General features: G+C 43.5%; 1 protein-coding gene across 7 annotated transcripts in view; it reads right to left on the minus strand.

The window, feature by feature from the left end:
• The window catches only part of FOXP1 (forkhead box P1), a 596530-nt gene that overhangs the window by 75795 nt on the left and 494719 nt on the right, over positions 1-26016 (minus strand). For 5 of the 7 annotated variants that reach the window (XM_043587931.1, XM_043587932.1, XM_043587926.1 and 2 more), the window contains 4 exons: positions 22036-22173; positions 20912-21001; positions 15108-15261; positions 9284-9488 (listed from right to left, as the gene is read on the minus strand). In XM_043587931.1, the coding sequence (XP_043443866.1) occupies positions 9284-9488; positions 15108-15261; positions 20912-21001; positions 22036-22173 (587 nt within the window). The remainder of the gene's footprint in view (positions 1-9283; positions 9489-15107; positions 15262-20911; positions 21002-22035; positions 22174-26016) is intronic. The other 2 variants (XM_043587930.1, XM_043587928.1) reach the window with 1 other exon arrangement.

The following is a 26016-nucleotide window of genomic DNA, read 5'->3' on the forward strand; positions in this document are numbered from 1 at the left end:
GCTACAGTTGCTATGGGGTCTGTTTGTTTACCAAACAAGAATACAAATAGTTACACAAAAGCGGAACAGCATTTAGGTATATAGATGGGAAGGCTCTGCCTTCTGGTAAATTTCCCAAAGTGCCTCCTAAAGCGGTTCCTATTTTCACCTTCTTCACTGGGAAACCTCTGTTGCCTTGGTTCTCCCTTTTCAGTTCTAACACCTCCAGGGAATGTTTTACTCTCAGATTTCTGAGCCCAGTCATGATTTTCTTTTCCTTTTCCCCTTTTGCATTCTAAGATGGAAAAACCAAAACCACTAGCCCAAACTGTACCATGAAAACAGGCTTTGCAACTTACAATGCAAAAAAGGAACAAAAGCCACAGAGTGTACAGAAGAATTCTAGTACAGGCAAGTATTCTTTAAATTGAGTTATCCATGAACAACCACCTAGAAAAATGTGCATGTGTGTGTGTGTGTGTGTGTTTTCACGGACTTTCTGTAATCCAGGTATGTTTCATGCACCTGAACTATACCTGCTCAGTTAACCGTTTGTTTCATTTTGGAAAACGAAGGCGGGAGAGGTGTGGGGGATGGAAGAAGAGGAGAGGGAAGGAAACCAGCAAAGCTCTTCTGGAGTCCCTTAGTTGAGTGTGTGTGTGTGTGTGTGTGTGTGTGTGTCTGTGTGTGTGTGTGTAAGCATGTTATAGCTCAGATCTACCGTAAGACAAACTGTACCACAGAGGCTGCTGTGAGTGGAAGCCTTCTCTTCACACTACATTGACCACAGTACCCACCAGGCACAGCCCCGACGCCTTCCTGTGAATGGTACAGACTGCCATATGGACGAAGACACTGAACAAGCTGTACAACTCTTGGCGACATGTGCCCGGGGGATTGTCCCATATTAACACCACCTGGGCTGTGGCAATTGTGCTCTGTATGTACAGAGGCACCGAGGAGCCCATCAGGATGTTATTTTTGAGTACAAACAAAAAGGAGAATTACAGTTAAGAGAATTCTCTGGCTAGCATATCTGTTGCTCAATTCCCGAAATAGTTTCCCAAAGGAACGGTTATCTTCTTTATTCACACAGGCAGAAATGACAAGCTGGAACACATATTAACAATTTCCCTTTGTGAGCTTCCACTATTGTTTTAATGAGGAGAATATACTTTATAATATAGTTAGGCCTTGACTGATTACAAAGGGGGGGTGGAATAAAGAACCTCAGGACTGCTGTACATATGTAACACGCTCATTTGCATTACCCAAGTGAGCCCGTCAGCACGGTGGTGGCTCCCTCGGAGACAGCTTCAGAGCCAGGCTACGGGGTGAAGCCAGTGCCAAACAGGCAGCTTTGGAAATCTCGAAAAAGAACGTGACTTTCATTTAAGCCTCCTGTGCAGGTCCCCCCTCATGTGGCCCCATTACTGGCTTAAAAACAAGAGAGTGCTACTCATCATTTAAGTGAGAAGAGAAGAACGCTAAGGACTTTCCCAAACCACATGGCTTTCTGTAGACCCATGGCTTCCCTTTCCACTTCTGGATGGATCCCGTGTCCACCAAAGGAAATTGTTCTGTAACGTGAGTTCTTACGTGTGCATTTCAACAAGATACTCTTAAGGTACCAGGGAAAATGCTGTCAGGGTTCCCTCCAAATTGGTCTTCGCTGTTCTGCCATATGCTTTCCTTCACATTCTTAGTGTGAGAGAAAGGTTAAGAAAGCTAATGTGTGTTCGGGAGGGGCCTGTGCCCCTTCCACACAAGTGTAAACACCTGTAAAATGGGTGGGTGCCAGCAAAGGGATCTGGCAGAAAAAACCCTATTAGCAGGACCAACTCGACAGAAAAGAATATCTATCCTACAGGACGAGAGAAAAACGGGGGCTCAAATATAATTTTGCGGGAGAAACTGGGCACATTAGACATGAAATAGCCCATGGGTAACATGCATATTATATAACATCCCAAGAAAAAACATTAAAACCAACCCAATTTAAGAGAAACTTATCCAATGAATGTATCTCTCTAGAGCGATGATGTCATTTTATTGGAAAGCATGTATCGTTTAAACACAATAAATAGAAAAAGATTTATAGAGTCTAATGATGGTGTGTTATGGTAAAAGCCACTTTATTGAGATAAGATACAACAGCTGTTAGAGAATAATGGCTGAGTTTTTTTTTTAATCACCACACAAAGTGAACAGTCAAGAAAATCCATAAACCTATCCCTCATAGCATGCCAATATTGTAAAGATCATCTCCCTCCCCCCATCCTATGTATGAATGACAGGAGACGACACCATGCCACCCTGCCGTGATGGAACCTTTCTTCCCTGCTTCTAAGACCCAGAAGCAACAGGGTTTAAGCATGACACAAAAACGGACTGCAGCTCTTCTAAGCATGATGGTCACAAAACACCCAGCAGCACGTCTGTGATACAAAATGTTGATTGGACCTGGCTGTTTCTTCCTGATATAAACACAAATGATCTTGCCCTACACAGTCTACTGCCCACACAGACAGACACGGGACAGGTGTCACTCCCGCCAGTCTGCTTTGGGGCTAAGAAGCACCTGTATTTCAGGCTTCGGCGACTGGCGACATGTACTTCTCACTCACGTCCCTCACGACACGCGACAGGCCATGCCCAGCCTGCTCTTCACATTCTCTGCCGCGAGTCACCAGATCTGCCTCCCTGCAAAAAGACGACGCAAGGGAGGAGAGCTGCTCTCTGAGACCCTTTGGAGCTTCTCCCAAATTATGGCTGAACAGATACGTCTGGCCCCAGGCTCTCACCCCTCAAGGCTATGGCCTCATCCTGATCTCGGAGCTTTGCCCCATCGGGACCGTAACCCCGGAGTCTGGGATGAAGCCAAGGTAGTGCTGATCAACAGCCTACTTGAGAACGACTCCACTATGACAGTCATTGCAAGGACTTGAGGGTTGGAGAGACCCTGGTTCCAGTCCCTGCCTGGTACCCCAACTAACTGTGTTGCTGGTGCAAGCTACACGAGTGTTCTGAGCCCTCAAATGTCATCGTACAAAGAAGACAGGACCCCACAGAGTTACCGTCAGGATTAAATGGGAAGATCAGTATCGGGGCTTACGTGGAATCCTTGAAGCATGTGTCCAGCACTAACCAATAGTTCAGTAAACAGCAGCTGCGTTATCATCACCATTCCATACCAGCTAGCGATTCCTTCCGGCAATTCTACCGCTAATGTCTAGGTTCACACAAGAATGGCAAATCACTAGCTTTGTGGGCTGCATATGTCTGGGATGTTAATCCAATTTTGGGGGGGGGGGGGAAACTCTGCCCTTTCCAACAGCGCCCAAACCCAGGTGAAGTGAACATGCCCACTGGCACTGCTGCTCAAATTTGAGCAAGCCCTGGGGATCCGGTTAAAGCAAAGACTCTGATTCAGTGGGTTTGGGGTGGGACCGAAGACCCTGAACTTCTAACATGCTCCTCCCAGGTAATGCCAAAGTTGCTGGCCGGTGGCCACTGAGTAGCAAGAACATAGGTTATGTGTGACCAATACCAATTACTGACCCCATCGCAGACGGGTATAATCCAATTCTTCAGGAGAGAGGCCTAGGAAGCTGTGTATTTTTGAAAATACCTGTGAAAATATCATCAGGAAATCTGAGAGACACTTTGCTTAGAGCTAAAATCAGGAGTTTGCAAATTATTTTCTGTAAATGGCCAGACAGTAAACATTTTAGTCACTATGGGCCGTGTTCCTGCTGCAACTGCTCCCACCAGCCGCTGTAGCATGAAGGCAGCCACAGACAATGTGTCAATGAGTTATCATTGCTGTGTTCCAATAAAACTTTATTTTGCAAAATGAGCAGCGGGCCAGATGTGGCTGGAAGGCCGTAAGTGGCTGACTTCTATTACAGATCAGCTGCCCCAGCACATAATGGCAGAAAGGAGCAGTAATGATTTTGAAGACAATCGGGGACGGTCTGACGGGAGAATGCTCTCCGGAATGCTCTAACGGAAAATAAAGATTTGGGGTAGCTCGTTGGTTCAAATGCCTCAAATCAAAAGAAACTGAGAAGAAATCATCTGGTTTTCAAAAAGAAAACAACAACAGTTGAAATGAGGAAGAGCTGTTCAGAGTAATGTGACCTAGAGCTGACTGCTTACATTTCTGGCTCAATAGTCCGGCAACATGAGTATGAAAACATGTAACAGATAAAGGCGTGTATAAGTGGAACAGTTCTACAAACAAACTTCTAGAATTTTAGCAAGTAAACCAAGAACACCAATACCAATTCATCAACAGAGAATTTAGTTCCAAAAAAAAAAAAAAAAAGAAAGAAAGAAAAATGAAATGCCAGGCCTGTCCACGTTTGAATTCCTTGCCTTTTGAAAAGAGTGGGGCGGGAAACACAAATGTTATTGTTCGTGTAGTCAAACACATGGCAGTATGTCAAGAGGCCACAAATCAGAAACAGAGACTGTGTCTGAAAGTGCACTAGCCAAGCAAAAACCTTTAGGGGTTATTTGAAGGCAGCTGCCCACTGTGGAGTGTGGAAAAGTGGGAAATGCAAGCAACTGGAATACAAGGGGCTGTGTCAACACACGAGAAGGAAGGAGGAACACGGGGACTGGGCAGAGGGCAGGTTAGGGAAGGGGCCCAACTTGGGCCACCTGATCCTGAGCACAACGGGACAGCCGCAGAGAGAGAAGAGACCGCACAACCATGGTCTTGCCAAAGGTGAAAGAAACCTTTTCCGCCAGGTGCTTAAGGAAGCCTCGACGCTAACACCTAGAGCAGCTGTGACTCTCAGCGACGCTCAAGTTAGCTAGCGGCGGCTGATCTGAAAGCAAAAAGCTGGGAAGGGTCAGAAAATTGGAATATTTCTAATGCAGACTGCAGAGGACAAGGGAAATAGGATAAAGAACGTATGAGGTGTTCGATGCGGAAACGCGAGATTCACAAGGCCAGGAGCAAAGGCGGGACAGTTTCAGAGGGAGGGAGGCTTGCTTGGCGTTTGGGTGCAAATCCAGCATGGGGTTCCTTTTTGCTCCCTCTGTGCTGTTTCACGTTGTGAGTGGTTTATATTTTACAAATCCTACCCGCCCCCTGCCTTTAGGAAAGGCCCAGTAAATACCAGTACTGCCTTAAAAGAGCAAACTCTGCTATTTTCCTATAAAATGTGCTGATAGGCACACAGTAGGTGAAGTCAGCATACGTTTTGTTGGCTTTAAATTAAATTTAAACTTTATTTTAGGAGCGTCATTCTTATCGTAATTAAATATTCACTTCTGGGCTGAATGAAAACCTTAAGTGCTGTTTAGTAAGAGACAGGCTTGAATTTGGATCTTGGATAGGCCACAAACCAGTTGTGACTCTTTGTCAGTTATTTAATCTCCATGATTCAATTTCCTTGTCTGTGAAATGGGTCTAATACTCCCGACTGCTTCCCAGCAGTCTCAAGGATAAAATGAGACATCACTCCAAACACAAGAGTTTAGCCAGTGCTCGGGACAGAGAAAGAACTGATTAAATGTGAGTTCACTTTCCTTTCCCTAGTGCACCATAATATAATGTGATATTTAGAATTTTAATTCAGGCAATTACTTAAGTAGTAATTGCTATTTGTATTTACATAGCTGCTTTGATCCAAGAAGCTCAAAGGGCTTTACTAAATTTAGCATTTTAATAAATGTTTCATTTGCATTCCGTTGGTTTTGTTTACCCACACCAAAACTTGGAATTTCCTAAAGCAAGACAGTCAGGCAAGTCAAGGAAACAACATCACAGCTTCATGCTCACAGGTATCCCAGGTCTGAGTTTCATCTCTTCGTCTAAGACGTCACGGCTCCCTGGTCCGCGGGAATAAAATGACAGTGAGAGAGGCGAACGTGCCTGCTTCCTCTTCAGCTACCTCTAGCTCCTGCCCGCTGAACTTCACCTTCGCCACGCTTCTCCCAGGCGCTGGCAACCGAGGTATGTTTATTGCACCAATGAATGTATATATAATCAGCACAATAAACATTATTAAATCGCTGGGAGAAAATCAAAGCATGAAGCACGGCGCCAGTACTGAATTCTAATGATGCTGAATGTCCGTGATTGCGCAGGGACAGGATCTTAACAAGCCTTGATTTGAGCGTTGGCATCCGCCTCACAAATCACATGGGCCGCTCCTCTCGTAATAGTGCTGAATATTGATAAATGTCTCTACCCTGCGCAACAGGGAAGTGGGTTTCTATTGGCAATCTTTCCCAAAGTGTGTTTTTTCCCTTCTCTGCACTCAAGGGTTTACCCTGAATGATTTAATTATAATTTTCCTTGTGTAAGACAAATTAAAGAGGAGAGTAGGAGTGTCGTGCCAAGCACATTATTTATCTCCTTAACAGATTGCAGCTCACCAGACCCCAGAGCTGCTGCTACAGCGGCTGCTCACAGGAGCCCGCAAAACGCATGGGGGCAAGAGCGGGGGGGGGGGGGGTGTGAGGCGGTTTCCAAATGACACAGAAATATGTGACCTCGGTGAGACTGTCAGACAGGTGACTACTTCAAAAAACAAAAACCCCTAGGATGCTGCCTTTTTCCAACCCATTTTCACACAGGGCATTCCTGAATCCTTGCAGGAGGAATTCCTAAGCTGTTCACCTGAGATGGGAGTTTGAAGGGCTAGATTATTATTCAGTGCGACAGAGGCTTCTGCTTGTTCAGACACTGCTCCAGGAGGACAGAGAGGGGGAAAGGATACCACGCCGAAGTCAACGGAGAGCCCACAAAGTTACGTGTTTCACACATGCACTGCCAAGGAAGGGGTGACAATTCTCCAAGGGACCCCTGCGAGAAACCTCTGGGCAGCGCATAGGTGAAAACGTATTTTTATAGTGATGGCTTTTTTTTTTTTTTTTTTTACCATTTTCCACTGAACAGGATACCACATTCCTGATTTAAAAAACAATCGTAAGGTAAAACCAGATAAAACCTTATGAAAAGCACCTGTACGTACACAAAGCTGGCTAACTAATAATTGAATTTTTAATGATCGATTCTGCAAGTCTGTAACTTTTGAATTATCTCTAACCTAAGGTACCCATTTGTCTTGTTCACTACATTCGGCTAAGATAGGGTCACTAGAATTTTCTTTTAATTCAGCCACAACTAGGAACCTACCCTATGATATAAACTGAGAGCTCAGATATTAAGGAGTGGCATATAATGTCCTAATTGTCTCCTCTTTACATGTATAACTGGGAAATTCAGCCTGATTTTACAGCCAGATTAAGGATCAGGAGAACCCAAGTTCTTTTCCGATCCATATTCTAATTTTGGCCAGGTAGCATAATGAAGATTAAGCCTAACTGTTGTGCAGCCAAGGAAGGACCGTAAAAAACGAAATATTCCAACAAACTTACTCTCCTGCAATTAGACTGCCCATCAGATCCATTTACTTTCAAATACACCTTAAGATGTTTGAAAAGGGCTATTCTTCTCCCACCTGCCTCATTGCTAATCTATCACCTGACTGCAGATACAGAACCTTTCAGAATGAAACTGAGCACAGTGCATCTAAACAAGAAGAGTTTTCTGTGTCACAGGAAATCCGTGCAGGCTCCACATGGCCGACAAGATTGCAACAAATACCTTGAGTGCATCAGTCGGCATTTTTTTAGTGGATGGCCCGTTCTGCCTACGGATGAAGATGTAATTCGATCACTCTGCAGTAAATGGGCATCATCAGCCTTACACACCAAAAGCAAGTACAGCAGGGGACGACAGCCTGGAACCTTTCTTTGAAAGCTATTTAATGTTGAGGGTTTTTTTTGTTTGTTTTTTAAGTACAAAGACACCGTAAGAGATAATAAAGCAAGAGCTAAGACTGGCCTCCGGACATACAAATCTATCCTCACTGGAAAACAACAGAAGCCACATGTGGCCCAATGGCTCCACACAGCTTCTTACAGTCCACCATTCCATCCTTCCAATTGTCCCAAACAGTCATTTAAAACACCTTTTACTTCCCCTACATCTGCCACAGAAACTCCCAAGTGATCTTAAAGGGATCGTAGCAAGTTTCGGTTAAAACAGATTATCTCCATCTCTCAGACCCTCTCACGTTTTTAAGCTTGAACGGGACACACGCACACACAGGCACAAATATTCACATAGCAGTTTCTGTGATTACTGATCTCAAAATGGATAAAATGTTGCTGGTAGAGAGATACAAATCTAATTAAACCCGTGGGCTTCTTAATGCTCAATATTTCACGAAATATATGAAATTATATTTGTAATTGCTCAAGTGAAAAATATAATTAAAAAAACTTTCACTGAGTCATTTTTATTAAAAAAAAACAAAATACAGAATTTGTTTTTACTGCTGGAAGTGACATTTACTATCACACATTACTTTGAAAGTCTCTTTTCTTCTGTGTGGAGAAGCTGGGCATACGAAATAGATGGGAAACGGTTTAAAAATAGTACACTGAAAATAAATCTTTTTAATTTTAGGAGCATTATATATATTCCACTTCTGAAAAGCATTCAACAGTAGTATTAATGCTTTTGGGTGCTGAGATCCAGTAGCATGAATTAACAGCTTCATTTTCTTAGACCTCTTCTGCTCCCATGATGTATTCTGGCTATCTCAAACAAACGTGGCGTCGGCTAACATTCGAGTGAAGCTGAGGGCAATTGTAAAATATAAAGTCTTCACTTCCTAACGGGAATAGAGCAACTGAGACAGCACTGCAGTCCTCTTTGGAAGGGAAGACTTTATTCTTTTTTTAATTTGTGTGGATATACACGGATTGTGTGTGCATATACACAGACCCCTTCCAGCTCTCCATCCTTCAAACCTTCGCTGAGTATTCACCATGAAAAAGGCCTTCAAGGAGGGCAGTACAGAGCGACTAAATGCTACCTTTTCTTGACCTGTGACTCACAATTGCTAGTACCAGACTCTGCTACTCCCTTAGAAGGTGTTTCGAGCCCAGGAGTTCAGCTTGCGTGGGGTGAGCCCTTGGCCCAAAGAATAAGCCTGGACCCTTGAAATCCAACCCATGCAGGGAAAAACTAACCCTGCCTGGGTTCTTAAGCTTAAGGGTAGACCTATATAAGCGCTAATTCCATGTTGAAAAGGTGAAAATAATTAGATGCTTCACACCCAAACCATATTGAACACATTCTTAAAGTAATTATAGGCACATTCAAGTCACATGGATCCAATTAGGGATCGCTGAGATATGGCTGAACAAGGCCACCCACCCCGCCCGTGGCAGAGACCGTTCTGGACACAGCTCAGCAGCTCATTCCTACCTTTCCCTTTTGGGGGTGTGGACTGAGAGCTGTCCGTTGGTAGAGGCATGTGGGTTCATTATTAAGGAGGTCTTGGAAGGTGCAGAGGAGGAGACACATGTCGTGGTCAGATCCAAACTGCTGTGATTGCTGCCTGCGGTTTCTTCTGCACTATGAGCACTTGTCACTTCTTTCCAGAGCTGCTGCAGTTCAGTTGGAATCATGCCTGAAACAAACAAATTGGATAATTAAATCAATTAACAGCTAATTCCGTCCTCTTCAAACAGTAATTAAATCAAAGAGTCAGTAAACAAAGCCTAGTGTTAGGGTTTTTTTTTTTTCTTTCTTTCTTTCTTTCTTTTTTTTTTTTTCTTTTTTTTGGTGCGTGCGTTTTCCCCCCTCCCAAGTAAGGCAAGTACGGTCAGCAACAACTGTGTCTCTCTACTGAACAGCCGAGGTGAAGTGCCCTCGTCACACATAGAAGACCTCTGTGGAAAGGATTCCAAACACAGTTACTTTGCAGAGACGGTATGCTTCCATCCAAACTGTTGTTTCTAGATTTTTGAAAAGGAGATAGATGTTGTATTTTTAGACACAAAGAAGGGGCTCAAAATAAATTCGTTCAACTCTACTATGATGACAACAGGAACCACAAAATGAATAATTTTTGTGCTTAAGTCTTAAATGATGACAAATAGCTTTGTTATTAAATATAGTTTTTATTAATCACTTTTAGACATAAATTATGAATTCATATCGTCTTCCTGAAATGCTTTTCAACTTTTAACATTCAAATTGATTATACTATGATTATTTCATTAACACACCTATCTTCCTCATTAATTTTGGTTTCTAGTACCACATGCTTAATTGATGGATGTGTCTACTGAAAAACTGTGTAACTTTTTTTTTTAACAAGTAACACTATTATTACTGTCATTTCTTAGATCAATGCTAATGAACCATTGCAGAATAAAATGCAAACATAAAATAAACTTGGAGTAATAAAGTTCTCTCGTGTCCTAAGGGGGTCAAAATGGACCTGGGTCTTGAGGAGTAAGTGTCAACCTGTATCTTCCCCAAGAGGAGACAGAATCAGTACGTCGATCTCGCTATCATGGCCTCATCATTTTTATTTAGAGGCATGCCTCTACAGCCCATGATTTCCAAATCCCACCTCAATGCATATGCTAGCGCATACAGGCAGAGAAGAAAAAGATTCTACATGGTAGCTCACGACACCAACAAACAAAAAACAGCAGTTCCTTCTAAAGGACAGCGAAAGGAAATCGTAAACCCTGTACAGCATAAGGCAACTCCACATTAGAACTGGATGTCTGGACTGCAGTTCATTGTTTCAATCAACTGTAACACAGCTATCCTAGAAAGCCTGCCATTTTCTGACTATATAGAAGCACCCGAAACAGGCGTGTTTCTTACCAAACCTAAGGTATTGAATTAAAAAAGAAGGCTGTGTGCATTATATTCATTTGAAACACATAATAAAAAATGCCAAGGTCTAAATTTAATTTATTTTTGTCATTTAGAATACAATGGATAGATAATCATCTCAACGTGATCAGCCAAACATCTTTACTTTGCTAAACTGTTAAAGATTTTAATTATGCTAGCATTGGAGAGCACTGGTCTAATGAGGCAATGGACTCCAGAGAATCCGAGTGGTTAAGAACTGTGAAATGAGTCTGATAGGATTTTTTTATATTCACCGTGGATCGTTTGCATATCAAAGAGGAGTAAATTATTGCACAGCAGACCAATAACCTTCCCCGCCTTTCTGAGAGGAGCGTTAACAAAAACAGTTGGTCTCTCCTAACGGTTCTCCACGAAAATGTTCAAATGCTCAAGTATTTGCAATTAATATATATTATAAAAGGAGGCTTCCAATGATACATTAAGTGGTCAGATATTCTTAGAACGCATCCTCGACAGCCAACTCGGTTTTCTTCTCCCTTCATAAAAATCAAATGCCAATTATATTTTGATGGATTTTGTCCCAAATGAGCATTTAGTTATTAGGCATATTCAATTATTACTTGTCCCCTGAAATTAAGCCTCGGAGGCAAATTAAACAAAGGGAAAGGTCACTACACAATCCCGCGTCCGGTTCTGCTGCATCTGGGCTATTATTTTCAAACACCTTCCGAAGTGACATGTGGGATGTGTTTGTAGCTAACAGGCCTGCCACTGATGTCCGCACACCAACAATTACCTGTGAATATGGCTGACCCTCTGACCACTGTTTACTCAATGGAAACAAGAGTGAATGGGCTTGTCTGTGGATGATAGCATATTGATAGAAAGCCACACAAGTCAACACCTATTTTTATTTTCCGGGGAGTAAATACACATGAAAAGAACAAGCCGCCTATTTTTCAACTCAAACTAATTGATTTCTGGGTCAGCTGCATGGGAGGTGAAAAAAATGGAAGAACACGGTTTCGAACAACTGCGTTAACACTTTCCCTCCAAGAAAAGCGGAACTTTGAAGTTCTTTGAACAGCAAGCTGTTTATCCAGCCAATAAAGACAAAGGCAAATGTCTTGTTACACTTGTTACACCTAAGAGTACATTAATGTTATTCCACCTTCCTTTTATTCCAGTGGGCTGGCAAATGTGTTTCATCACTCACAGGGGGAAATGGTAAATAAAACAGCAACTCACTGACAACAGGCATACTTCGGGGTCAAATTTGACTGTGATAATTACGTTTAAGAACATCCTCATCTGATCTACAGAGAGGCAGTCAAATCACTCTCCTCCATCAATGCTACACCTTGTTCGTGAGGTTAAACTGTTACTTCAGTGCGTACTATCTACAGGAGGATGCTATTTGACAGCCGGGATCTCATGATAGAATTAAGACAGATAAAAGGCAAGCTAGTCACTCATCAGACTAAACGGTTATCAATTTTCCAAAAAGCATCACACATATTTCCAATGTGGTAGAAAGGAATAACGGTACCACGTTAAATTCATTATAGGTATATATACCAACCATGTAATCTACAGTTCCCATTTTAAAAATTCAAAGGTGGGAATAATAATGAAAATCTACTTCTATACGGAATTACTGATTGTGGGGTGGGGGGGGGGTGGGTTCAGATGCTTCAAGAAATCAGAGAGAAAAGCCCATGTGCTCATTATATAAACCGGAGAAGACTCTAGAGTACTCTTAAAAACAACAAAAACGTCCTTCCATTTCATAACATAATGCCTTCAGGCAAAAAAAAAAGGCCTTTGAAATATTACTGTCTATTCATACTTTCATATTTACACATGTTTAAGGTGACTTAGCCAAGGCCATGAGCAGGTATGTAAAAGAACCTTGGTGACTGCATCACAAAGTGGCCACTACTGGCATTTGTAACACATAACCTCTGTGCCTTACTACATTTTTTTTTCCAGGACAACCGACCCCTTCATTATAAAAGAAAATGCAGACACAGGCTTAAAAAATGTATGTTGTGGGGACAGTTGACAGATTACTGCTCGTGGAACTCAATTTTACAACCCCAGGTATCACTGGCTCAAAGACAAACAGAGTTGATCAACCTTTTTTTGTCCTTGTACATCCATACCCAGGTGACCATGTTCAAGCAAGCAGAAAGTTGATTTAAACCTCATAATGACATCAGTTTTAAGCCATCATGTCTCTGATAAAAAAAAATTGTGTTGTAGTCCAACATGACTGAATTCTCAAGCCACTTTGGGCGACGGGGTAGGAGAGACAAAACCAGGCTCCGGATTCCACAAAAGATGGCAATGACAATGGTAGCTCTCACTTCACTGCCAGAACAGGACTCTAGAATTACTGGATTTACATTTACGTATCTTGGGCACACATAAGGGCACCCCTTAGATTTTAAATACGCTTCTTCCTAATGGTGCAGGGGCTAATAGTTCTAGCAGATTGCTAAGCATATCAATCAATGCCATGACTAGTGAATTACCTACTGGTGTCTCTGATATGTTACTGCAGAGATTACACTTCATGCATCACCACATTCATTTCTTTCACATTACACATGAGCTTGTCTTGTCACTGCCCAATTGCCCTCTTTTGGACAGCTTAACTGATGTACTATAACAATGAACCTTAGTGAGCAAACTTAATAGTATAGGAGCGGTGGGAAAAGATGAGAGGTTGAAGCCTGCGTCCAGTGGGTGTGTCAGAACAGCCTGCAATGTTTCCAACTATAAACCCGAAGGTGTAATTAATGCACGTTGTAACATTTTGCAAGCACAAAAATGCATTAGGTGATGTGTCCTTTCCTCGCCCCTTGTATTGCTCGGTTACCAAATCTTCTATTTTGACAGCCGCTGGAGATGCTGATCATGCACCCAGTAGTTGGACAGTAATGGCAAAAAGGGGAGGAGGGCCAAGAGGGACATGAGAGGGAGAAGCCCAGTTTCAGCACTGAAAACATAAACAAAAACAAAAAACCCCCGGAAGGAATAGAAGTTGGGTGTGGCTGACTCGAGAAAGATTCAAATGTAGACATGCCTCACTGGCTTCACATGACATCTAAAGTTACTGAACAAATGAGCAGGTCTTAATCACCATGAAGGGTGAAGGAGGTTCCCCATTTTCAAACCTCTTCAGAAGGTAAATGAATCTAAGACTTGACCAAAATTAGCTACTAGTCTTTAAGGCTCAAACATGTACATCCAAGCCTTTAGAATTACAAAGCCTGGGGGCCCTGAGCGGGCAACTGAAACGTGCACAAGACGGGGGATTGGTATTTCAAAACATGGCAGGATACTTTCTTTCCTTCCATACTTTTCCTTCTTTCTGCCTCTGAATAATCCACTTGCATTCACATTACGCATGTCCATGAGTTGCTTAAACCATGATGATGTCCTAAAATGGCTAGAATCCTCATCTGTTTCTGATGTTCAACACCCACTGTAATAACACGTCAATGGCTTTTCAAAAGAAATTTTGAAACCCATCAAATCTTGTTCATTTTCAAGGAACTCTAGTTTTTGAAGAGAAGAGCTAGATATGCTAGCTGTTCTGATGAGCGTAGAACTGAACTTGCTCAAAAACCAACAGACGTGGGGCGCCTCCGTGGCTCAGTGAAGCGTCCGACCTTGGCTCTCAGGTCGTGATCTCACGGTCTGTGAGTTCGAGTTCCACGTTGGGCTCTCCCCTCTCAGCACGGAGCCCGCTTCCTAGCCTCTGTCTCCCTCTCTCTCTGCCTCTCCCTTGCTTGCACACATTCTCTCTGTCTCTCTCTCTCTCTCACTCTCTCTCTCTCTCAAAAATAAATAAACAAAAAACAACCAAGAGACGAAAGCAAATAAGCAATGACAAAAAGAAAACCCAACCAAAGAGATGCATCTGGATCGCTGATTGAAAAATAAACCTGGATTTATCCCTAGCAATTAAAAAGTGGCATTTAAGGAAGCACTGCTAAGCTTTCAAACAGAACAAGTTACAGGACATAAAATACACCTCAATGTGGCTAACAAGAGCCTTCAAGAAAATTCATTCGTGATTCCAAGCCGACAACGCTGGACCTGATTAAAATGCTACGTCAAGGTGGTGCCGCTTTCTCGTACTCCAAGAAGGCGCCACAGTAAGATTCCTCTGCTACCACTCAGCATCAGACCACCCCAGGTCTTCAAGCTGCCACCAACAAGCCCTTCACCCTGGTGACCTCGCGCAGCCTTTTCTCTGAAGTCAGCACACGCTTGCTGCAGGTGGACCGTCTCCCCACCAATGAGCTAGCCGGACTGTCCCAACAGACGGCCCCACCTCTGCCCCACGGTCTTTGCGGGGCCGCGCCGCCAGGCTCACGGCCGGCTCACGGAGGCTTACCTTGCGCGAGGGGCTGCAGGGGAAGGGCGGGCTGCCCGGGCTGAATTGTGAGAAGGCCTTGGCGCTGCAGAGACAGGAGGTGCTGCTGCTGTAACTGCTGCATCTGTAGAAGCTGCTGCTGAAAAGCCAACTGCTGGGTAGCCACCTGCTGCTGCTGTAAGAGACCAGGAAGGAAAAGATGAGACGGCCGCTTCCCGGGGAAGTTTCCAAGTGTGGGTGTCTCGCAACACGCTGCCACGGCCAAAGCCCGAGGCTTACTGGGGGCTGGCGGAGGGCTCAGCGTCCAGGCTGGTGCAAAAAGGACAGCACCCGGGGCGCCTGGGTGGCTCGGTCAGTTAAACATCCGACTTCAGCTCAGGTCATGACCTCACGGCTCATGAGTTCGAGCCCCGCGTCGGGCTCTGTGCTGACAGCTCGGAGCCTGGAGCCTGGAGCCTGTTTCGGATTCTCTGTCTCCTTCTCTCTCTCTGCCCCTCCCCCGCTCATGCTCTGTCTCAAAAATAAATGACGATAAACATTAAAAAATTCAAAACAGAACAAAACAAAGGACAGCACCTATGACGTTTGAGGAGAATGGGGAGGGTGGGGGAGATGCTGGAGGCATTCCCTTTCTGCTGCCTGGGGCCCAGAAATATACTCTGTTGGTCCAGTCAGCTTTTCAAAACCTACAGTTAGAAAGTCCTGAGTTTTTAGAGTCGAGATGTGAACTTCCAGACTCTCCAATGTTCAATCACTCGCACTACAGAGAAGGAATGCACCATTCCAGTCTGCAGGGATTTGAACCCTGAACCTTGGGGGGGGGTATGGAATAACAAGCTGGTTTCCTCTTGCCTGCACCGGCAGCTTTTAACTACTCTGTTTATCACTCCTGACATAAATAAATGAGAAAAACTCAGACCTTTGAAGAAGAAAAACTTCATCTAATATTGTTAATTAGCCATGACAAACGATGAAATAACATTGTAAATCTTTCATAGAAACAGCCACTAGATTTTAATTACACACATTCATAATTTAGCAAACAACATCGTACTCCACTGTGAGTGTTTAATATGAAGGACACTTTAAGCTTCAGATGCCTTCACTTGGCTTGAGTTTCAGAAACCCCCAGGTCAGCTCCCCTGTCCTGCTTCACCCGCCCTGCTTTGTTCTTGAAAAGAAGGGGCTTTACGGTATGATAAATATCTTTTTGTTGATTGGACAATGACAGGAGGAAAACTTTTGTTGTGTAAAACATCAATACATCATTCCTGTGTTTAGCAGGCCTCGCTCCAGCCAAAAAAAATTAATGTAGATTTCCTCAGTAATTATCTGAGTGATAGAAAGATAATACAGTGCAGTAGTACAATAAATAGAAGGAAATTATCTAATATCCTTAATCTACTAGGAATCAAATCGAGGTGGAGGTCTTAGCCACATTATGGCTAACAATTATGAAAGCAGCCTTAACCCTTCCCAAACTGTGGCCCAAGAAAAAGGTTCTTAGAGAAAAGAACAAGATCCGTTTTCCTTCCTAATTCTGAGTATCATTCAGAACATCAGGGAGGCTTTCGCAACTAGGAGGGACTACACAACCCTTTCAGAGGTTCTAATAACTATACTTTACAAACAACTGCATTCACTTAACCTAACACATGACCTTGATCTGATACATCCATAAAATGCTATGTGCATCAAGACCTTCTGATGCAAAAGTTCAAAGGAAGAGAAAAATAGTGGTTTCCTTTCGGTCTCCATGCAGTTTATTTTGCAGTAAAAACCGTCATTCTCATATTAGCAACCAATTTCAGACTTACTACCGTGCCACTGAGAAAGTTAATTGAGTTTCACTCCAAAAAACAAATTCTATACCACTAACAACAAAAATTTAAATACATTTAAATGAAAAGCCAGTGTTTTCATTTTATGAACAGCATGCATAAAATGATCCAATTGTTTTCACCCCTTCCCAAGTTATCACATTAATGTAAAACCCAATGATAGTTATATTCGTGTCAAAATGATTTTTTCACTTCTTCAACAGATATTAATTCATGACACTTAAAAAAAAAAGGAGGAGGAGGAAGGAAGAGAAAAAAACATGGATACACAATAAAAGAGCGAGGAACCAGCTCTTCTTGCAGTCAAAAATAATGGAGAGGGGGTGCTGGAGTTTGGGGAGAGTGTTTCCTGTCTTACTGTAAATGAAATGTTTAAAAATTTTGTATTTATATAAAATGACTGATGGCTTTTCTGTTGTCTCTGTGGCCATCCCTAGGAAAAGCTCATGAAAGCTGTCCACGTTTGAAAAGCCAGGATATAAAAGTATACAAGGCCCATTGTCCACAGAAAGAATTTAAAAGCAACACTGGTTGCCAAACTGTGCTCCCCACCCAGTTACCAAACACAGGATACGAGCCAGTTTGTTTACTTCTCACAATTGAATGCACACAAAAAAGGTCTCCACGCAGTCCTCTGGACAGGTCAGTAGTCAGTGTTAAAATGCTAAAATGCCCTGATAAACCTTGCATTTCAGATCCCCTCCCTAGAGCTGCAGTCAAAGGTCTGTTTTCCTTTCTTCGGCTCCTCCCTGCTGCCTAACATAAACTGTCATAACTGCCCGGACAAACGGCCCTTTTAAAACAATCAACCGAGCCTACCTCACCCGCACAGGATGGGATCTTTTTTCTTTTGGTAGCCTGACTTAAACTTAATTCTGCCTTCCATTTTCCATACCCGTTCTGTCAAATATTAGTGGGCAGTCACTTAAGAAGCTGTATGGGGCTAGAGAAGGTCGTCTCCTAAGAAGGTCTTAGGTCTAACTCCATGGGGAGCCTAACTTTCCCGAGGAAACATCTCGAGGCAACTTTAGAAAAAAGTTGAGTAAAGATACATTGTTCTGGCTCGGGATCAAGTGTCTTACTGCAGAGGTCATCAAAAAGGGGAAAAGGGTGGCGGGGGCTGACGATTCAAAATTATGAGCCACTAATGACTGGGGATTCAGTAAATTAATATACTTGTTCCATCTGTCAACATCCAAGCTCAAACCTTGTTAAAATCATAACCACCAGTCCACATCCTGAAATTGCTACCATGTGACTCCATTTGACTGTAGCACTAAAGGACCACCACCTGGATCGGCATTTCAGGAGACTGCCCCCTTACCTCGGGAAAATAAGGGTCTCTTCATCGTGGTTACAAAAGCTGTCGGCCAACTCCAGGGGCACCACCAACACACACGGGGGGATCCAAGGAGACCCGCCCGCCCGTCTGCCTACCCCTCGGGATGTGAAGACGACCCATGTCTTGTATCACGTTCGCCTTGGGAGCCGATGGCAAAAATGGGACCACAGCAAAGCTCCTGTCCTACAGAGGCTGAAAAGGCTACTACAAGGTCTAACCTCCTCCTCGTTCTGGTCCAGAGTTCTCCCTTCTCTCCCGGGCTCCCTCTCCAGACTCGGACACCACCATCCTAATTGTGTGCCGAGACGCACCCCCTTGCTGACAGCAGCAATTTGGGCGAGTTAACTTTTATCCTTCCTTCTGCTGTGTAACTTTCGCCTTCACATTTCTTTATCTGCCCTCTGAGCTCATGTGAACTTTCATGTTCTCTCAGCGTGCAGACGTGCATTCCAAACTATGTCTAACAGACCAAATAAGAGGTTAATAAGAAGTGGCAACAGAAAGAAAAAACACAATCCCTGGTAACTGATAAGAATGACAGTGGCAGCCCTTTTTTGTTTGTCTTCAAATATAGAGTTAAAGATCTTTAAAAAACTAAATTTTGATGCCTTTGAAAAGAAAGAAGCACAAAATAACAACAGGGGGTTATTGCCTGCGAGCCACAGGGGAGAAACTCCATAATTCTTATTCTCCCTTTTGAAGGCTGTTAGAAATCGGATTCAAAAAAGCAACAGCAGAAGGGGAAACCTCTTGAGGCTGTAACCATTTCCTGTGATCATGCATAATGTGCTTCAAAAGTGGGTTTTTACCAATTCTGTTGATCAATTGCACCTCCTTCATATCCCTTCTTTTTTCTGCTGTGTTTACATCTGATGTGACTCAATGACAAGCACTGTCTGAGACTGTGAAACAGGCCTGTCATGTTGATTTATGGGCGCATCAAACCACAACTTGTCCAAACTGAAGCTCGCAGTTCATTAATTAGAGAGTTGTGACTTTGAAGTCAGCTTTCAGACTGTGGTTTTTAACATTTGGCTTAATTTATATGCTCTTGAATGTGGATCTCTAAGGAAAAAAACTGAAATTCCCTTCTTGTCTTTGAACTTCTTTTGACCGCACAATAATCATTTCTTTGTCCAGAGTGATGCCTGCAATCCCAGAGTCATTAACGCGCATTGAACTGCCACTGATGAGTAAGCCCTACTGAATTAGAAAAACAGCCAGCAAAACAAAGCTGAGAGCCTTCTGCACAGTGATATCTCACAATTACATGCCTTCCCTCCCTGTGCCATTTCCATTTTAATTACTGTTAGTCCTTTAGATTTACATTTTAGACACTTTTTAATCTGTTCCCTTTTTTATTAGAGCAGCGCCCGGTAGCGTGCCACTGTACTTAGGCTGTGTCCGCGTTTTCATTGAAACACCTCCTCCCCTTCACCCCCAAACTGCCCCTACTCTGCGGGGGTTTACATCCAGGCTGCTGAACAGGACTCCAGGGTGAAAACTTGGCAGGGCATGGATAAAGTACCCAACTGATGCTGAGGGAGGAGCCGGCCAAGGAAGAATGTGTGCGTCAGTCCCAGGGTGGAAAATCAGTGCTGCCCGGCATTCACACTCACGTGAGGGGCAGGGATGTGGAGAGTCGCCGTGTAAGGCTCCCGCCAAGCTAACGGAAGGGGCTGCTTGCTTAGGGCCAGCGAAGAAGCTGTTAAATTGGACAGTGAGCTGTCTGTTTCCCAAACTCCCAACTGCGTCATCCCAAGGTGAACAGGTGAAAAGAGTTCCGGCCCGTCGTAAGAACGTGAGGAGGTCAAGTTACATCGGATAACTCTGGAATCCGTAGGAAGATGTCACGACAAGGCACACATGCACACTGAGGCTCCTCGCCTGGCCTTCACCGACATGGAACTGGGAAGGTTAGACACGGAAACCCTCCCCGGGAAGGCCTTACCGCTTACGGAGCTAACACTGTCACCTCGCGGGGTGGTACGGCCCATGCAAGGACTGCGTGCTCTCACACATTGCTGTGCACGGAGGAGCCACGGTGATGCGCTTTCGTGACGCGCCAGACATCCGAGCTCAGAGGACCCTTCCCTGTAACTCACACCGTCTCCTACCTGCCCGGAGCGATTGCCATAGGCATGTCACTTGTGAGAAGAAGTTAAACGGACATAGACAGGAATGCTGATTCTTGCTCTAACTTTACTGTTTGTCCAACCTCACAAGAGCTTACTCTTGCAAAGGAAAGGGCCATCCCCACACACCCAAGCTCCCTGAGCTGGGGAAAATGTCAGGTGTGTGTCCAGGTAAAACTGTGCTGAACGCGCTGCACTTGCCCCACAGGTCCAACTCGGCCCGCGGCTGCACCAGTCTGCCAAAGGAGCCTCGAAGGTTCTGCCCGCCATCCTGCTTCCCGGCGCTCCCCAGTGGGGCACCCGCCGCAGTGCCAGCATCAAGCCTGGGGCAGCAAGCAAGCGGAACCCAGAGAAATCTCAGAAAGAACAGGACACTAACTCTCGGCCTGAAAGCTGAGAACCGATAGCTCAGTTGTGCAATCATTTAAAAGATGAATGACAGTTTAATAGCCACTAGATCGTCCTCCGGGATCTGTGGTTTGAAAGTAAAATATGTATTGTCGGTACCTCTTTAGGCTGTTTTCCAGCATGTTGTTGTTGTAAAAGTTGAAGCTGCAACTGTTCCTGTTGTTTTTTATAAAACTCTTGAAGCTGCTGCTACAAAGGAAAGAGAGGGCGGTAAGTAACAGAGGGTAGCGCCAGCCCACTGTCCCTTTCGGTGCCATCCACAACTGTGATTTGAAAAATAGCATCCTTTTATCTGTAACGGCCTGACCTTTAGCTTGAAACGCGACAGTAAATTTCAGCGCACGCTGACTATTCCTGGCATCATTGTTTGAAAAGTAATCTCCAAAATGAACTGGTGAAAAACATACCTTTTTCTACACAAACTAATTAAAATAAAGCAAGGGATGACCTTTGGTTGTACAACAAAGCCAGAGTGCCCTTGCGGGGAGAGAGCCTGGCGGATCGCTACCGTGCAACGTGCGCATGCTCTCTGGATGAATGGGGCCGGCCGGGGTGGTGGGCTGGTCACGGTGTCTGTGCCAACAGCGTGAGCAGCTTCCTCTGCCTCCTGTCCCCACCACCTTAGCTCAGCAACTTGGGTCTCTCTACTTCTGAATCTCATCTCTTGGGTTCAGGTGTCCGTGAAGGCTGAGTATTAGGGCCCCGGGGCACAATGGCAGCCGGAAGCGCATGTCTGCCTCAGCACACATCACTGAAGTCAAGAGAACCCTGCCCCTTCAAAGGAACCAACTCTGCGACGCCTCCATATGTCCGAGAGTAAAACTTGTGTGAGCTTCTGAGGTGACACGGGGACTTCGAGAGCTGTCACGGTTAAATGTGCTTCCCATTTCACTTTGGCTCCCTCCATTTACAAGTCCCTGGGCTTACCACACACAAGAGCCTCAAGCCATCTAAGTCTCATTGAGTCCAATTACAGCCCTGATCTCAGCCCGGCGGGGACTCTCCGGGACCCGACCGCCCAACCCCCACCCCGTCACTTCAGGCGGGGTCCCTCCCTTTCCGGGATGCAAACTAAAATCGATTATTCAGGGGTCCGACCTGCTCCCTGAGTCCTGCCCCAGCCACCCTGCTCTGCTTTTCCTTCACTGGGAAGAGGAACTGATCAGGGGCAGGGAGGGGCGGATGGAGTCACCGGCCCTGCGAGGAGGAGGATGGGCGGTTACCTGTTGGAGCATGAGGGCCTGCTGCTGCTGGAGGAGGACCTGGAGCTGCTGAGGGCTCAGCACCTGTTGCTGCAGGATCTGCTGCATTTGCTGGGGAGTGATAACTTGAGGTGTCATCATAGCCACTGACACGGGAACCTAGAACGTTAATGAAGGATAAATAGGAAGCCAGGAAATGGCGCGCACGCAGCACTCAGCCTTCCGGGGTCAACGGCAGACTGTGTCACGAGCCTGCTTCAAGAACCGACCGGTTTCCCACGTGCAGGGTGTTTCTCTAGAGGGGACGGGGCAACCGATCCTATTTCATCGATTACGGACTTTACGTGAAATGAAGAAAAGCACAAGAAGACCTCGCAGCACTGACGGGCGTGCAGACCAGTCTTGCAAGCGGACAAGGAGCCAAGGCTTAACAGATGCTACCTGGGGTTCCGTGAGAACGATGTCAGTTTAGTAAGAGTCTCTGGTGACAATTCAGCTGCGGGAAGTTTCATACAGACTCGAATTTTGTTTCAGGGAAGAAGGCAAATGGGAATCGGTGCCTTCTCGGTGGGAGCTGATATGATCCACTGACTGTGTGGACGGTGATGTTAAGGACAGTCAATGAGCGCTTCGTCTTGTGGGTAACTGAACCCTGGACACACCTTGCAAACTTCAACACAGACCTTTCCTATGATGCCTTTTACCCTTCCTTATTCACCCGGCATACAGATGTCTCCATTCTTTCATATTCCGTGTGATACCATTAAAAGCTGCTTTCCATGACATTTCTGTGACAAACAGCTACAGTGATGAACTTGATAGCATTTCATATTTGCAACTGTTAACACGTTTCTGCACGGGCATCTTTGCAAGGAACCTGCACACTGTATCTGAAAGGATGATGTCTTGTTCAGATAAAACACTGACATTAAAATGACAGGCTGTCTTGGCCAAGGTTACACAAATTGTATTCAAGCGGATACCTAATGACAATGCTATGAATTCTGCAAGCTTTCTAGAATGTAATTTAGCTATTCAAAATAATCACTGTACTTGTGTTTAATTTGCAGACTACATGAGAACCATTTTGTCAGTCCCCGTAATACAAGAAGACTATTTCATGAAAAATCGCCCCCCCCAAATAAAAAGGAAAGGAAAAAAAAAAACAATGAAAGAAAAGACAAAACCTGTATGTCTTCTAACAGTAATATTTAAGCATCTTACTTTTCTTTGGTTTCTAATCAAACATGTGACAGCAAGAAGCTAGAAGCAGTAAAGGATATACTTTGTTAAAAAGGATCTCCTGTCATCTCATGTATTACAATAAAAGGTAATAACATGTTTTGCACTTTGCCTGTGTGCCACTTAAAAAAAAAATCTGGCAGACAATAGCTGATCAGAAGATAAAAGAATTAAAAAAAATCTTTCAGGGGAGCAGTAAGCAAAAGGGAGAAATGCAGTATTAATTTTATGTAACATAATGTCTTAATACGCAGTTTATCTTGACTTTTTCACATGATTTGTCCTGTCATTTGCATAGCGAGCTCTCATTCCTAATTTCACAGTCATTATGCACTGATGTCCCGATTTCTCAGCATCACTAATTTTGATGAACTAAAAATGGTTCCTGAAGGTCAGATTCACGTACAGTGAACATCCTCCACTGTTGTTGTGGGCATGTTTTGTGCGAGGGGATGTTTATGTGCAAGTTTTGCCTTGTTTGGAAAACATGAGCTAGAACCTTTGAAAAATTTCATTCACCTAACTCTGGAAGGTCATCAACAAATTCTTCGTATTGCGGTGGCCTTTTAAGTGTAGATGTAGATACACTGTAATTTAAAACAGATGGGTATGTCTGAATATTTTTATATGCAAAAAGGGACAGATGTATATGAATGGATAAATTATCCTTTTAAAAAGCTACTCTGCAGCACGAAATATCACCAATGATTAGAACAGTGAACTTGCCTTCAATCTAGGGCAAACACAAGAAGGCATTATTAAAACATCTAACCATCTACAAATTAATTCCAATTAGTCTACTTTGTCTTCACACACAAGAAACTTTTTGAATTTTTCAAAATGTATTGAGTGCCAATCACTATCTTGTGAGCTGCTAAAGCCAACATATCACAATAGAAGTTTACTTTTCCTTGAGAGTTGCATCATCACACAGGCAGGTTTGATTAAGCAAACAAAAGAACCATGTTTAAGGTTTCTTTTTTCCTCTGCGTTTCTTGGATGACGTACAATATAAATATTCTTGGGCCAAATTTCTGATGGTGATGAACAGGAAAACAGACAGGAATAGGGTGGTGTAAGATCGAAACTGGTGATGGACATGAAATTAACAGTGTTATAACAGGAGTCATCATAGGAATAATCTATCTCTTGGTCACAATTTGTAAACGAACTATGGAAAGCCTATGTTTGAAAGGGGCACAAGAGAAGTTTTGGGGCTGATGGAAATGCCATCTATCTTGACTGGGGTGGTAGGCACACAAATGTACTCAACTGCCAAATTCTTCCAACTGTACTGAGTGCATTTTACTGTATGTAAATTATAGTTCAATAAAATTGATTTTAAAAGTTAAAAAAAAATAAAAAGGACTGACATATACAGACACAGGACTGACATAAACCCTTACATACAGCCAATAGTTAAACGTGCTTTTCCCAGGGTTATTTATTCAGTGTTTGCAGTCATGTTACTGAACAGTAAAATGAACTTGAGTCTCCTCTTCTTTTTCCCTTTGGACATTTTGATGGAGGTGCTGATGAGTAATAAAATGCTAAAGCAGCAGGCACAGCCAAAGGAGAGAAAGAGGTAAGAAGCCTGAGAAATCCTTCTGCCTGGTGATCGGGTCTCTGAACAACCAGAAGTGGGCTATTATATCCTGATAGCTTTAACTTGGCTTTTACTATCTGAAACCACATTTTCACACCAGTTTGCTTGTGAGCCTTTCAAAGGTGGGTTTGAGCTTAATTTATTATAAACGTGATAAAACTGAGATTTCCCCAGTTTCTGCTCCGACATGTCTCGAAAATAGGTTATGGAAGGCTTTAACAAACATATCCAAATGGACCAGAAATCACTATGACGTAGAAAAGAGGGGGGGGGGTGAAATCTGAGCATAGCTTAAGGTTTTAAATAGTTAAGAAATATAGCCAATGTATCCCATCTCTTAACTCCCAACGTCCAACTTTTTCATGTAGCTAGTCCCTACTAATACTAGGAATCAAAGGGCGTGCAGTACCAGCAAGAGGCTATTATAGCCCACACTTTATTGCCCATTACTACTGAGGTCATTAGCGGCAAGAGTGATTGTACCGGTCTTAACCTATTGATCACTGTAACTACTATCATTTAATCCTGTGTTGAATGTCTGGAAAGCAGCTAAAGGCACACAAGAGAGAGTGCTTTAGCATTGAGAAATATGGCCAAAGCTTAGAAATTACACTTTGATTCATAAAATCTAGCCAGTGGTTTAAATCAATAGTATTTAAAACAGTCATGTGAGTTTTTAACTACAGTGTTCTACTATTTATGGGCCCCTCTATGAGAGTATTCAGTCAAAACCAAACTTTTTTTTCCCCCAGATTCTATGCCATTTACCATACTCTCCTTGAGATAAAAACAATAAATTCTGATGTTTTTTTGCGCTACGGGGCTCATGCCTTAACTGGGAGTTTAAACTAATTCTTGATTTCTTTCTCAAATGACAATTTAAAAATAGTGCAAAAAAAAATTATATCCCTGATGCTGTAACTACCTTAACTGTTTGAGAATATAGAAATGAGTATGTTTTATGAGTTAACAATGAATCATAGAAGGCAATTTATGAAGAACTAGAATGATTCTGTCTAGCTGCCTTCAGGGATCAGAAATTCAAATTAAACTTCTGGCAGACATTTAAAGAATGCTAGCATACAAAACTGAATTTTAAAAAAAACACACACACACAGTTAACACTCTTTCGTTGAGTTTCAAGAGGAAATCGT

The sequence above is a fragment of the Prionailurus bengalensis genome, chromosome A2, assembly GCF_016509475.1.
Source record: "Prionailurus bengalensis isolate Pbe53 chromosome A2, Fcat_Pben_1.1_paternal_pri, whole genome shotgun sequence".
NCBI classification, from domain to species: domain Eukaryota; kingdom Metazoa; phylum Chordata; class Mammalia; order Carnivora; family Felidae; genus Prionailurus; species Prionailurus bengalensis.